At 47.4% G+C, this 14,202-nt stretch overlaps 3 protein-coding genes across 5 annotated transcripts; all 3 read right to left on the bottom strand.

Moving 5' to 3' along the window:
- Positions 1 to 2,186: 2,186 nt before the first annotated feature.
- On the bottom strand, positions 2,187 to 4,466 carry LOC123054817 (transmembrane 9 superfamily member 11-like). The gene has a single exon (XM_044478668.1). It carries the CDS (start codon positions 4,298 to 4,300, stop codon positions 2,297 to 2,299), a length of 2,004 nt encoding a protein of 667 aa, XP_044334603.1. The 5' UTR covers positions 4,301 to 4,466; the 3' UTR covers positions 2,187 to 2,296.
- A 973-nt stretch (positions 4,467 to 5,439) lies between these two features.
- Positions 5,440 to 8,579, bottom strand: LOC123054820 (protein UXT homolog). The gene is made up of 6 exons (XM_044478673.1): positions 8,358 to 8,579; positions 7,731 to 7,947; positions 7,486 to 7,587; positions 6,494 to 6,601; positions 5,830 to 5,884; positions 5,440 to 5,743 (listed from the first exon to the last, which is right to left on the bottom strand). Exons 2-6 carry the CDS (start codon positions 7,868 to 7,870, stop codon positions 5,699 to 5,701), a joined length of 450 nt encoding a protein of 149 aa, XP_044334608.1. The 5' UTR covers positions 7,871 to 7,947; positions 8,358 to 8,579; the 3' UTR covers positions 5,440 to 5,698.
- A 614-nt stretch (positions 8,580 to 9,193) lies between these two features.
- Positions 9,194 to 13,962, bottom strand: LOC123054818 (pentatricopeptide repeat-containing protein At3g62890). 3 transcript variants are annotated; one of them, XM_044478671.1, is made up of 5 exons: positions 11,290 to 13,962; positions 11,091 to 11,170; positions 10,762 to 10,887; positions 10,410 to 10,589; positions 9,194 to 9,722 (listed from the first exon to the last, which is right to left on the bottom strand). In XM_044478671.1, exon 1 carries the CDS (start codon positions 13,885 to 13,887, stop codon positions 11,974 to 11,976), a length of 1,914 nt encoding a protein of 637 aa, XP_044334606.1. In that variant the 5' UTR covers positions 13,888 to 13,962; the 3' UTR covers positions 9,194 to 9,722; positions 10,410 to 10,589; positions 10,762 to 10,887; positions 11,091 to 11,170; positions 11,290 to 11,973. The 3 variants fall into 3 exon arrangements, with proteins under 3 accessions (XP_044334606.1, XP_044334605.1, XP_044334604.1); XM_044478670.1 differs by having other exon boundaries at positions 10,410 to 10,887; positions 11,290 to 11,608; positions 11,703 to 13,962; XM_044478669.1 differs by having other exon boundaries at positions 10,410 to 10,887.
- Positions 13,963 to 14,202: the final 240 nt, after the last annotated feature.

The raw sequence follows: 14,202 nt of genomic DNA, 5'->3' as shown, positions 1-14,202 counted from the left end.
GCAAGCAGCCAAACATATTAATGTCCTTAGCGTAGCATATTAGTATGGTTTTTCTACTCTTGAACATTTTTTTAGGATCCAGCACTCGCTGGCTTTTTCCACATATTAGATGGTAGCAATACTTAGATGCACCGCATAAGCAGTAAGGATAAAAATGAGAGAAAAAAAGAGGAACGGAAATATGAGGCTGTTAAGGCCATCTCCAACGGCGACTCACAAATTTTCTTCCGCATCCGTCCACGGACAGGGGGGGTCAGTTCGTAAACATGGATGCGGGAGACCGCCATCCAACATTATCCACATACATTTCAACAACTTTTTAAACCAAACAGGCGAAATTCGTGCAAACACGGCGGATTTTATACACACTCGATGAAAACATTTACATTTTGGACATATTTTTAACTAAAAAGATACCGGACTAAGATAAAATTAGTCTACGACCGGCGCCGGCGGATATTTGTTCCTACGACATGGAATCAAACTTAGTATATTCAGTGATCTACAAATTACCATCTTAATACACCCATATATTACCATCTTAATATCACAAAACTATTGCAGGGAATCAAACTTATCATATTCAGTGACCTACAAGTTTTATTCAGGATTTTATGACTAGCCATGTGAATGATTAATTCCTGTTATAACTCTCTAATAGATATAAGTGAAGCATGAGAGTTTATAAAAGACTCGGCCAAGCTTTAACAAATATAAGTGAAGCAAAAAAGCATTCTATAAATAACGGTGTCCGAAATGTAGAGAAGCGAGCATCCAAACTTGAAAAGATATAAGTGAAGCACACGAATCATTCTATAAAGTCATACTCAAAAGATATAAATAAAGTGCAAAGAACATTCTATAAATCAACAAAGGACTATTTCATACAAGGATGGTGCATCACTAAAATAAAAATAAAAAACACAAGGCGCTCCAAGAATTTACGCATATCATGTGAACAAAACAAAAATTGATACATACCGATAATTATCGAGGGAGAAAGATGTGATGTCATCCGGGACATCCCCAAGCTTAGATGCTTGAGTGTCCTTGAATATTTACTTTGGGTGCCTTGGGAATCCCCAAGCTTAAACTGTCGCCTCTCCTTATTCTTCTCATATCAATCCCCTCGGCCTTAGAACATTTCATCCACAGAAAACTTAATCGAACTTTTATTAGAGAGGTAAGTACATATAACATCAAATCCTATCATGTCTTGATGTAACAATATTGTATAGTTATAATTCAACATTACCTATTGTATGCTAACCCAAATATAATACTCCCACATCAATGGGGCTTGGCAAAATTGCAAACACAAGCAGATAAAAAAAAACTATAACAACAATGTGTAAAAACAGAAAAGTCTGTAAAAATGCAGATTGTACATATACGAACGATTATTATGTTGAATAGGTTGATATAGTGATCATGCTAGATTTGTCGTAACGACTCCACATTTCAAAGTTATTATCCTTTCTTGGCATCAAAATTGCGGATTAATCATATCTATACCTACTAATAAAGGAAATAGGTATGCTTAGGCCGTCATACCTTTTATAGAAAACCCCCTGATGTTTTTGACATTAAACCCGCAGCGCATATCAAATGTTTTTTAAAATACTCATATTTTCTAAACCGTAACTCCAAATTTAACATGTTACATATGGAATTTGATTAGAAAAATATATAGAATCTGAATATGATGTTATTTCACCTGTTAACTATTTAAAAAAATACTATCTAGAGTGCAATCTTAATCAACAGTGCATTATCCGTCTTTCTTTCATATACGTATTAAATCTACATGCAAGCCTTGTTTAAATAGAAGACATGTGAAATCTTGAACTTGCGCTTTTGTAGGCAAAAACTATCTTTGTTTGGGCCGTAGCTACAAATACTCAGATTATAGACAATTTTTTGTAAATTAAGAGTGTGTCATATTCTTTTCTCCTGTTGCAACGCACGAGCACTTTTGCTAGTCTTCTGTTTATAATTCTCCATGATGTGAATCATGCTTCCGTGAAAAGTGATTTGTGTCATTGTTAGTTCTTCTCTCTTATCATCCCATCGATAGTGGCCCAAGAGCCGTATCTGTTGTGAATTCTTCGTCAGAGTCATTAGGAGAAGCAACTGTAGTTGCTACTGCTGTGGTGTTTTTCGAATAGGAATTTACCCCTGTTTATTATCTTTGCTTCGATGAGTATTTTTTTTACAACAGAGATTAAAATCTGAAATGTTACCGTCAGGCAAGAAAAAAGATAATCTAAAATGACAGGAAACAACACGGGGGTCATCAGTCGAGCTTGACGGTGGAGAAGAGGTAGTAGACGAAGCAGAAGGAGGCGCCAAGCCCGACGGCGCCGGTGGCCAGCATGACGGCGAGCGCCATGAGCAGCGAGTACCCGACGTAGAGCGCGGCGGACACCGGGCCGCTGAGGCTGTGCAGGTCGAACACCAGGTAGTACACGGCGTACCCGAGGATGTAGGCGGCCACGGAGCCGGAGGCGAAGAAGGAGCGCCACCACCACCGCCAGTCCTCCACGCACAGCCCCATGTACGTGAGCACCACCGACACCTCCGCACACACCGCCACCAGCAGCCCCAGCACCACCAGCAGGAACCCGAACACGTAGTACACCCGCCCCAGCCACAGGCTCGACATGATGAAGAAGAGCTCGATGAAGAGCGTCCCGAACGGCAGCGTCCCCGCCACCGCCACGAAAACCCACGGCGAGCACTGCGCCGCCGGCACCTGCCGCGCGATCTTGTTCGTCTTCACGGGGTACTCCACGTGGCCGCGCACGCGCGACGCCAGCAGGCCGCCGGCCAGGGTCAGCGGCACCGACACGAAGAACCAGAGCAGGATCAGCACCACGAACAGCGCGAACGGCACAGCGCCCGTGCTGCCGTTGTACCAGAGCACGCAGTTGAGCGCGGTGAAGACGGAGAACCCGATGCCCGGGAACACGAACGAGGCCCGCCACGCCACGGCCTTCCACCCGGAGCTGTCGCCGTGCCGCACCGTCTTCCACAGCCGCACGGACGTGTACCCGGCCGCGAGGCCCAGGACGAGGTACAAGCAGAGCATGCCGGTCACGAGCGCGCCCCGGGACGCCGGCGACATGAACCCGAGCGCCGCGAACAGGATGGTGACCACGCCCATGCCCAGGATGCGCACGCCGTCGCCCACCATCACGCACAGGAGCACCGGGTGGCTGGGCTCCCGGAACGCGTCCCCGGCCACGAGCTTCCACCCGGCCATGTCGTCCGCGTGCGGCGCCGCCTCGCTGCCGAGCTCCTCGTACTGCGCCAGGTCGCGCCGCACGGTGCGCAGCAGGATGACCAGCACGATGGCCGCCAGGAACGCCACCACCACGATGGAGTTGAGGATGGAGAACCAGTGCACCTGGGCGCCGCCCATCTCCAGGTACGCGTCCCAGCGCGACGGCCACTCCACGGCGCTCTCCACGAAGGCCACCTCGTACGAGAAGGCCAGCGGCCTGTTGGCCTGCACGCGCATGCCCACCACAGAAGGGTCGCACCCGGCGGCCGCCTTGGACGAGAAGCCGTCGTACATCTTCTTGTCGCCGACGGCCGCCTCGTCGTGCTCCACGCTGCACGGCACCACCTCGAACCCGACGACGCTGTACCCACCGCCGCCGCCGCCGGATAAGCCGATGAGCTCAGACGCGTCGGCGGTGGCCATCAAGGCCTCCACCCTTGTGGTGCCGTTCCTCTGCTTGTTGACCAGAACCGTGAGCCTGAGGTGGTTGTAGACGTAGTACTCCCCGTCGTCGGCGCGCACGCCGACGGGGAAACCCGTGGACCGGAGCAGCACGTCCGGCGCGATGGGATTATTCACGTACCGGACGACGGGGAGCGTGTCGAGGAGGAGGTTGACGTGGTAGGCGTCGTCGATGCGGGACCTGATGAGGTCGGCGGCGGCGGGGGAGACCGGGTCGGTGCGGCAGAGGAACAAGGCGGCGGTGCTGTTGGTGAGCATGGAGAAGCGGTAGGGCGACGTCTCGATGCGGTCCCCGAGGAGGAGCTCGCCGAGGCTCTCGGCGGCGCGGTTGACACCGCCCTGCGGCGCGCAGAAGGGGAGGGAGTAGTAGGGGAACGGCAGCTTGGAGGACTGCGAGGTGAGCGAATTCACCTTGGCGGCGAGGGCCTCGCCCGGGAGGTAGCGGTGCGGGTAGCTCCCCGGGAGGTAGAAGGCCGTCGCCGGAGAGGTGTTGAAATGCATCAGGAAGAGAAGAAGGGTGGAGAAGATGGTGGACGTGGAAGGGGACGCCATTGCCTTGGCCTTGCAAAGAGGCCGCCGGTGTGCTGCTCTATCGCTGCTGTTTGCCGGGCAATCAGATGATGTGGAACTCTTATTGATGATGCATGTCTGTTTTGTTGATTACCGTACTAAGCAAGGAAAGGAAAGGAACGAGCAAGCTCCACTCCACTCCACTGAACCACTCATCAGTCCAAAAGCTGAGAGTTGACATAACTCATGCACGCCATACCAAGTCACGCCACGCCACGATTTATACCTCCCAAACTTACGAAAAGGCACGTCCGGGCTGGATGCATGCTAGATCAAGCAAAGTACGTTGAGACGACTTACTGCTTGTAGGAGCAATTCCAACGCGTCGACCCGAACAGGCACATACTTTGTCCGCTTTTCGTTTGTTTCGCTCAGTCATCCGCTCAGCATCCGTCCTGTTTTTGTTTTGTTTTGGGTTGGCGCGCACGACCTATGTCATGTCCGCGCATAAATTTAAAAGGTCCACGATCATAGATCATACTAGCGGCCATGTCATCGCCCAAAGTTCATACCGGTATCATGCCAGCAACTGGCATACAATGTTAGCCTAAAAAAAAAACACCCTGGCGCATTTGCCAGCGGCCAGCATACATCCAGCACACAAAAAGGAATTCGACCACGCCATCTCAGCCGTGGTCATGCCAGCACACTTGCCGGCATAAAAAAAGGGATGGCGCTCTCCGCCATAGATCACTCGTCGTCGAACTTAAGCATGTCGGCCTGGATATTCTCGAACCATGGCCTCTTCCTCGTCAACACGGTGTTCAGGTCCACCTTCATGATCTCCACCCCCGTCATCATGCTAGCGAGCGCCACTTCTTTTGCCTTGGTCTTGGCATTGGCGACCTTGATCTCGAACATCTTGGCTTGCTTCTCCACCTCCATCTCAAGAATCTTGGCTTGCTTCTCCGTATCGAGCTCAAGCCTCCTCCTTTGGATCCGTATGTTGTAGTCTATTTGAAATGTCTAAAAAGACTTATATTTAGGAATGGAGGGAGTAAATAGTAGTAGTTCCTTGTCTCGCGCGGCCCGAGTGACTGAGTGAGTTTACAGATACTGTGGATGTTTTTTTCCTAGCAAAACTGTAGAGCCTTCAGGCGCAACAGCAGGAAGGCAGCAAGAAACGTTATCATCAAGGCATTGCATTTCCTGCCAATCATCTGAAAATTCAGTCTGCACATACAAACTCACGTCAAGTCAAGACACAGCATTCTCATTTGCCACTTCGTTTACCCCTCCTAGTCAACATTGGGATTTGGGAGCTGCATTCTTGGCATACAGCTTTCTTGCAAGAATTAAGAAACCCATGGCAACATACATGCGTCCCCCTACCAAGCATATACCTCTCCGCCGCAAGTTTGGTGCGTTTCTCCTGGCAGCTCACTCCGCTGGTAACTGAAGGAGTTCGCGGATACCTTCACATACCTGCATTTAAACAATATAAGAGGGGATAACATCTGAGATTCACATCATCTACTGCATAAATGAAGCACCGAGTTCATCGTACATACCATCTTGATCTGTGCTTTTATGCTCGCTATGAGGTGTGTGTACTCGTCTATTTGTCTGCAAACATTTCAAGAGTTTACAACATTAACATGTGAATGAATGAATGTCAACTACAGAGAATAAGGAGCACGTTCAAGCATAAAAGGGGAAATTACAACAGCCAGCATATGGATGTCGTACAAGGGCCCAACATTGACAATGACTGTCAGTAAGACAACACACCAGATGAACAGAATCAGCTTTCCCTCTGTACACTGTGTACTACTTATGATAAATAAGACACCTCCATCCAGCATCTGATGGCTGAAGCGAGCATCAAGCTCCAACCAGGAAATGGATGCCATGAATAGGTAAATACAAATATTATCTACAAATCTTAAGAGCCATCACAAGGCTCGCGGATACCATCTCTTTCTCCTGTCCTCGCTTCACAAGAAAAAGAGAATCCAAGTACTTCACCTAAACCAACATTTTCTACCATGCTAAAACAAGTACACCTATATACTATCCACACAAATTGTGTTGAACAGAGGATGAAGCACCTGAACCTCCCTCAAATCATCAACATCTCTTTAGCATAACTCCCTTCTCACAAACACATGCTGCATGTGTGATAAAAACTGCTGCGCAGAAGCAAGATCTGATATTCAATTTGAGTTGAGTTACCTGGCCAACCTTGCTTCTCGTACAGATATAAACTGTAGAGCCTCTTGCCAAGTAAATTCCACATGAAAACCTAGACCGATATCCACAAAAATGTGCCTCGTGTCCGGCCTGCAGAAATCACAGCAGAATAATGCAATAAGACCTCAAAAGTTCAAGAAATCTGAAGGTAGGCTTATGTTCGAAACAGTCAATTCTCATTAGCGCTTCACAAAATGATCTGAAGCTACTCCAACCTTTTAATGTTAAGCTGACAGCTGGTTAAACACATGTAGTTAAAATAGAGTTAAAATAAAAAGCAGCATAAGGACATATCAAAGCAAGTTCCTTGTTTACTTGCTATACTGTAATTATCTGAAGCTATTCCAACCTTTTCATGTTAAGCTAACAGCTGTTAAACAATTGTAGTTAAAAAATGAAGTTAAAATAAGAAGCAGCATAAGGACATATCAAAGCAAGTTCCATGTTTGCTTGTTATAGTGCCTAATGGCCAACTGCATTCTTCCAATTTATGAAGTGAACACCAAACAAATTCACTCGCATGCTATCTCCATATGCAAACACCACCATTTTCTTACAAAGGCAGCCAGCCTTTTTGTATTTTTCAGATGCATATAGAAGCACCTTTCTCATGTCTATCCTACTGCAAAAGGTACATCAAACATAGAGCTACTCATGTCGACAATGACAAGCATACCCACATTATTTGATTGATATGTAGTCTCGCCCCTAAACAGTGCAAACCCCCTACTCTAATAATATCACTTTTATTTTATGGTCTCTGACTTCTCTTAAATTAGGGTGAGGATAAGAGAAATTCCTTCTCTAGATATACAGAGAAAGCGAGACAGTTTTGTTACTATATGAATTATGTCTAACTAAAAAGTTACAAAGAAAATCCACTAGAATATGTTCCAGATGTCTACCCAGAGTCAAAGGAAAAGGCGTAAGAACTTCAGACCGTTTAGGCAGGGGAGAGGGAAAAGGATGTTTACACTTCTGCCTGCATGTACACCTCTGAGCCAAGATTGACCATGGAGCGCATGCTTGTTACACCATTCTTTTCCAAATTTTCGATGTTCTTCTTCAAATCCAAGCTGCCAACACCAAATAAAGGTTCATTGATCAGAAGAATGAGCGGTATTAAGGACATATATTTGAATAGCTGGTATCAAGGGGCCTAAATGTTTCAGTACAGCTACAACACAAGGGAAGACAAGGAGAGAACCGAGTAGCTTACAAAGTCTTCTGCTGCTGGAACAAGTTATCACGTTGGGCTATGGCGTTCACGAGGTCAGGCTTGAGCCGCCGGTCAACGAAATCCTCAAACTTCTTCACCTTCTCCTGCCGGAGGCGCGCCTCCGCCGCGGCCATGGCCATGCCCCCCGCGGTTTCCTTTGAGATTCGTGACCGCGAGATATATAATGCCGTACTGGACAGCGGCTGCGGCGACAGCTCTGTCATTGCAAGGGAATGGAGTTTTTAAATTAACAGGTTAAGGTTTGTCATTTTTTGATGTAACATAATCTTCAAACTGATACGGTGTGTATGCAACCATGCTAAAATAATCGGCAACTCCAGACATGGTGCTCATAATAAGCTTAACCAACTGTTACAAATATCATATATAGACCACCATTTATCTCTACATAGGCATACCCAACATATATCACAGTTTATTAAGTACTCTTAAACATGACATAATATATACAGAGCAGTAGCAGGCGGGGGTAGCAATTGTCAGAGGACGCACCCAGCACGCCGAGCACACACACAGACCACCCGCGCAGCACGCGGACCAGTCACGCTGCCGCGCATGCGGGCAGAGGGGGAGGCAGCCGATAGGGAGAGGGCCGGAGAGCGTTACCTTGCCGTCGGTCGGGGCTCGGGGGCAGCTTCCGGTGCGGGGAGGCGTCCGTGGGGTCGGCGGCGGGAGGAGGCTAAAGGCTTGCCGGCGGTGGCTTCCGGGGGAGAGGACCGAATCCAGTCACCGGAGCAGGCGGCGGGCGGCGGCGGCCATGGACAGGGGGAGGCTTTGGGGGTCGTAAAGAGTTCAGGATTTGGGTTTTTGTGCTTAGGCTTGCGAAGCAACTGACGGTGGGGAGATTGGACGGCGGATATTAGAGAATCGGGGAGGAATGGACGGCCGAGATTTTTATTTTCGCGGTGCGTGGCGTGTGCGTGCGAGATGGACCAGACAGACAAGTTGACTGACTTGTTTGCTTCGCAATCCCAATTAAATTCAAAAAGAAATTGCTTCACCTCTTTTACTTTTTCTTTTTTTTCTTTGCGGGTAAAAAAACTCAGTAGAGGATAATCCATCTGTTTTAGGGCAATTTCACGATTCCCTGATCCGCCCTCTGGCAGTTTGGCACTAGAATGCCACAACGTAAAATCTAAGCTTAGTTTTGCATTCAAAATCACACAAAACTAAAAAAAAGGAAGAGCAAATCAAAGTAAATCGAGATGTAGAACAATAGGTCGCGGGGGCAATATTTCTCCCACAGGTTTCAAATTCAGGTGACTGGTGCCCAGTGTGCTAAATAAGACTCTTATTACATTAAGTGCAAATTTAGAGAGATTATGTATTTACCAATTTATCACATGTATATATCAATTTTAGCATGTGATATTATTTGGTGCAGTTTAGCATGCGATCAGGAAGAGTGTGCCTTCTCTGTAATAACACAAAATAACATAAGATGGCATGTCAATCTGTAGCTACGTTTCACAAAAAATAATCTATAGCTATGCAAATAAGTCTGAGTGTTATTTCACAAGAAAAAAAAACAACAGTGCACTTATATGTTTTAAGAAAAAAACAACAGTGCACTTATCTGTTTTAAGAAAAAAAAAACATTATCACCGTCTGCCTAAGTAGTTAAACAGTGCAAGTCCTTGGAAGAAGTCTGGGCTTTCGCCGACATGCTGGTGATTTCCATACATTGACCATACAGGTGAAAAATAGCAGGTTTCTGATTATATATGGCCTAGGTTACACCCAAGAAACATGGATGACTAGAACTCAGATTATTACTGCAGACATCGTTTTCCACGTCAATTATGGAGACTGTAGACCCTGCGCTGTCTACCAGGTTGTGTTGAATGTGTCTTCCAAACCAGCATAAACTTACTCCTCGACAAACAGAAAGACCCGGCCAATTCTCCACAGTTCCACATTGGCAAAGTCTTACACGTCGACGCCAGATCTTGTTCCGGTGACACTGTTATGCTGTGAGTGCATCATGATTCTGTTATGGTCAAAGCACTAGCAAAAAAAATCCTAAGAACTGAAAGGAAAAGGATGCGAGGCAGGAGCTGAGTGAACCCTACCGATAAAAACGGGAAAATATCAGGTGCTCCCATCCTTGGGGTGCTCCCTATGCTCCAAGTCTAAAACGTCAATTCTAAATGTCTCAAAAATTCTGAAAAAAAATTGTGAATGTTCAAAAGAAAAGTGACTACACGCCCTAAAAATTTCAGGTCCAAACTCGAAATGTACATTAAGAAACAAAAAAGACAAATTCAGATATGAATAGTATCAAATGTTGCTTTTGTCTTTTTATGACACTATTCATCCTAGATTTCACATTTTTGTTTCTCAATGTGCATTTAGAGTTTGGACCTGAAATTTTTAGGAGTTGTAGTCACATTCCTTGTAAACATGCATATTTTTCCAGAATTTTTTGAAACATCTAAAATTGATTTATTTGAAGTTGGAGCATGGGGAGCACCCAAAAGATGGGAGTACTAGATATGTCCCCCGACAAAAACATCTGGTCAACAAATACAGTTCCTATGTAGTAAGCCAATAACCTTTCTACAGCTTTCCATACAAAAAGGGGAGGGGATCAGAACTAGCTGCTGTTTGTCGGTGTATTCCAGTACTAACAATAAGATCAGACAGAAATTGACATACCATATGGCACTGTGACCGCCAATTATCCTGGCCTTCAGGTTACGATAATGCAATCACTTGACTTTTGTCTATGATCTTGGCTTTTCCCCAGAATTCGATCGCTGTGACTGCCTCACCATCTTAAACAGCAAGGGCATGTATGAGAAGAATCACTTGATTGCTTTCCCAAACTATGTTGTTCTGACACAGAAGAAATATCCTCCTTCAGGCATTTTATTAAGACTCCAATGTACTTCCAGATTAGCATCTTTGGCTTCCGGTACTTTGAAGATTGCTTTCTACAGCACCGTCTGCCTACAATTTTTTTTGTGTGTGCATCAACATTAGCCTACTGCAAATTTGATTTACCCACCCTTTGTTGCTCTAGCTTTCTCAAGACTTGTGTGGATCATCCGGGAGATCTATCACCCACTCCATGAATTTCGCATGTGTAAAACATCCTAACATCACAAGTAAAAGTGTACTTCCATGTCCAATCCTGCAGACACACCAATGAAATTCCAGTCAGAGCATGTACACTCGTAGTACAGTTCTCTGCCCATAATGGAACATGTCTACACAGTTATAACCTACAACTGAAAAAGGGTATTGCAAGCTGATGCATGCATGATGTGAAGAGATCAAGACAATGCATTTGTTATTAGAATCACATCATGAAGAGAATGCAGCCTTGTGTGATACCTTGAGCTGAAGGTACTTGCTGCTCAAGAGATCGTTAAGGTATCAGCATGCGGGATATCCATCAGTAGGACGGAAGCCACCTGAGAAAATGACAAAAGAGGAGTAATTGTGATTTGTGAATAGTTCTTCAAGAATTATGGTTCCGCTATCAGGATAAACTTAATTGTAGTGTCTAGAAAAATGAAAACATATCTCTTACCCGCTGAAGACAACTGTCCATGACTGCATTGCTAATGCTCACAGCTTTGAGTTCTTCCATCAAGAGATCATTGTTCTGAAACAACATTGACAGAGCCCGGCATATTTGCTTGTGGGGCAAATCTGATCTCTCTAACTGAGCCAAGGCTCTTGTTGCTTGGGAGAAAGTGATCATCTCTTCTGGCGCTATCCTCATAACATGGAATGCTGGATCATATAAGGTTGCCCCAGAATTCATCTCGGAACTTCTACATCATGATTGCCTCTGCCAAATTAAACTTCCACAATCCCTTCTTCGTGGAAGCTTACATCATTGTTGCCTAGTCCATTCAGAAACAAAGGAATGTGAAAATCTTCGACAAAATCTCCTCTAGCTTAGGATCTTGGTCCTTTATTTCTAAGAGGGAGCTTTACCTCATCTACTTTAGAAGGAAGTCTGATATTGCTGATCCCGTTTGCGTCTGGCTTGACTCAACTGCTCAAACTACTGTATAGAATTTACTGTTGGTGCCTCCCCTACAGTATTGGGTTAAGAAAAACAGCTGAAAACTTAAGCAGCAGGAGGCTGCCAATGTCAAATGAATTGGGATATGCTGCAAACTAGAACATTGATGTCAGCCACCAACTCTTTGACTCCAGCAAAATGACTGAATTCAACAACAACAAAAAACTATAAGCTGATTAACTACCAATAGTCAAGGCAAGAACATTTCCCTTCTTTCATATGATGGAATCTACTGCCATCTCTCACAATAATCTCCCTATTGAAAACCTTTGTCACCATCTTACTGAATTCATGACAATCCCCACACACCTGAAGGTTCTTAACAATACGGATTGGGTTGCCAACTTCCGTAACTATGAACCCATAAGCAATTGCCAGACGCTCGCTGTGCACCTTGATTGCATGCACCTTCTCTTCATCTCCAATGTCATGCAATACAGATGACACGTCTGGTACGTACCCTGCATCTGCCAACCTTCTGTTAATCATGTCGAGCATGTTATATATCTGAACGGAATCCTTGTGATCCATGTCTCCTACTAGAAACTTATGCACGTTTCCTTGTGCTTCCATCAAGCTCCAGCCAGCTGACTTGCTGGTACCCCGACTAGACATCAGTTTCCTGACTTCCCTGACTTCATCCCATTTCTTTGCCTTCGCATATATACTTGCAAGGAGGACATAGTTGCCATCATGAGCTGGCTCCAGTTCAATTAGCTTGTTACCAACCTTGACCCCCAAGTCCACCAGGCCATGTTTCTTGCAAGCCGAGAGTACAGTGCCCCAGAGAACCGGATCAGGTGCAATAGGCATCCCTTCGATCAATTCAATGGCTTCTTGAACAAGACCAGCCCGACCTAGAAGATCAACCATGCAGCCGTAATGCTCCATTTCTGGCTCAACACAATATTTCTCAGCCATCAATTCAAAATAGCGCCGCCCCTCAGCAACAAGGCCAAAGCGGCTGCAGGCATTTAGCACGCCAACAAACGTAATGTTCGTTGGACTCAAACCCTCGCCGAGAAACAGTTCAAAGAGTTCCACTGCATCCTGTCCCAACCCATGAGCAGCAAGTCCACAGATCATGGCGTTCCATGCAAAAACGTCCCTCCTCGGCATCCCATCGAAAACTTCCCTGGCCAGTGCCACACACCCGCACTTGGCATACATATCCACCATGGCAGCCCCTACATTCACACTGATCGGCATCCCTTCTTGATGGACAACCTGGTGCACAAACCTGCCATGCTCAAGCAAACCCAGCTGTGCGGCCGCCGACAACGCCGTCACAACCGCAGCCTCATTCACCCTGACCCCCTTCTCCACCATATCCCTAAACACCGCCAGGGCCACGTCCAGCTCCCCTTCCTTCACATACCCGCCCACCACGGTGCTCCAAGACACCTCATCTCTCACCGGCATTTCATCAAACAACGCTCGTGCAACCCTCGCCATGCCCGCTCGCACGTACCCTGCAAGGACCGCGTTCCAGGTCACGACGTCCCGCATGCGCGGCAGCTCGTCGAACACCCTCCGCATCGCTCCCACGTCGCCGCAGACGCCGTAGAAGTGCGTGAGCGCGTTCCGCACGTAGAGATCACCCGCCGCGCCCGCCTTCACGGCCAGCGCGTGCACGTGGGAGCCAAGAGAGGAGGAGGCCGGGCCGCCGGCGCGGTCGGCGTCGAGGTGGGTGGAGAGGGAGGAGAGGAGGAAGGTGAAGGAGTGGGGGTTGCGTCGCCGGAGGCCGGGGAAGAGGCGGAGCGGGAGCGGGTGGGGGAGCACGCGGAGGAGGTGGTTGGACGCGAAGGCGGAGGAGGAGTTGGAGACGCGGAACAGGGAGAGCGGGTAGGAGGAGGAGGAGGAGGAGGCGCCGTCGTGGAGCGGCGGGATGCGGGGGAGGGCGGCGAGGAGGTGCGGGAGGACGCGCGCGGTGGCGAGGCCGAGGACGGCGAGGCGGGCGTGCGCCTGCTGGACGTGGCGGGCGGTGGCCGCGCGCCGCGGCAGGAGCGCGCCGAGGAGCTGCCTCGCGTCGGCCTCAGGATGCGCGTGGAAGGTGGGGGCGCGCCGGGCGGACGCGGGCTGCTCCAACGGCATGGAGACGGCGGCGCCAACCCCAGGGCGGCGGGTGCCTCCAAGATTTTGACTTCAGAAAGACGGGAGACAGACAGCGAGAGCTCATTGATCCAACAGTTTTCTCTTGAAGGAACGGGAGTATTGCAAATTTGCAATTATTATTATTTTTCTCAAGGTCTGATTTATGAAAATCAATAATTTCACACAACTTCCCTTGGAATAAGACAATGCTCATACCATACCCTATTTCCCCCTCGCCATGCCCCCCTTGATTCGGAATAATTTAAACAAAATCACTTTTCTTTCCTTGTGCTATTGGAAATCATGTCCTACGTC

The sequence above is a fragment of the Triticum aestivum genome, chromosome 2D (genome assembly GCF_018294505.1).
Source record: "Triticum aestivum cultivar Chinese Spring chromosome 2D, IWGSC CS RefSeq v2.1, whole genome shotgun sequence".
In the NCBI taxonomy this organism is placed as follows: domain Eukaryota; kingdom Viridiplantae; phylum Streptophyta; class Magnoliopsida; order Poales; family Poaceae; genus Triticum; species Triticum aestivum.
Note: the sequence above shows the minus strand (reverse complement) of the source record. Positions and strands in the feature narration are given on the sequence as shown.

Excerpts from the sequence above, each read along its gene's own strand:
- LOC123054817 (XM_044478668.1), bottom strand. The coding sequence starts at position 4,300 with ATGGCGTCCCCTTCCACGTCCACCATCTTCTCCACCCTTCTTCTCTTC.
- LOC123054820 (XM_044478673.1), bottom strand. The coding sequence starts at position 7,870 with ATGGCCATGGCCGCGGCGGAGGCGCGCCTCCGGCAGGAGAAGGTGAAG. Across the intron at positions 7,588-7,730 it reads TTCCAGCAGCAGAAGACTTT|CTTGGATTTGAAGAAGAACA; the intron begins GTAAGCTACTCG and ends TGGTGTTGGCAG. Across the intron at positions 5,744-5,829 it reads TAAAAGCACAGATCAAGATG|GTATGTGAAGGTATCCGCGA; the intron begins GTATGTACGATG and ends GTTTAAATGCAG.
- LOC123054818 (XM_044478669.1), bottom strand. The coding sequence starts at position 13,887 with ATGCCGTTGGAGCAGCCCGCGTCCGCCCGGCGCGCCCCCACCTTCCAC.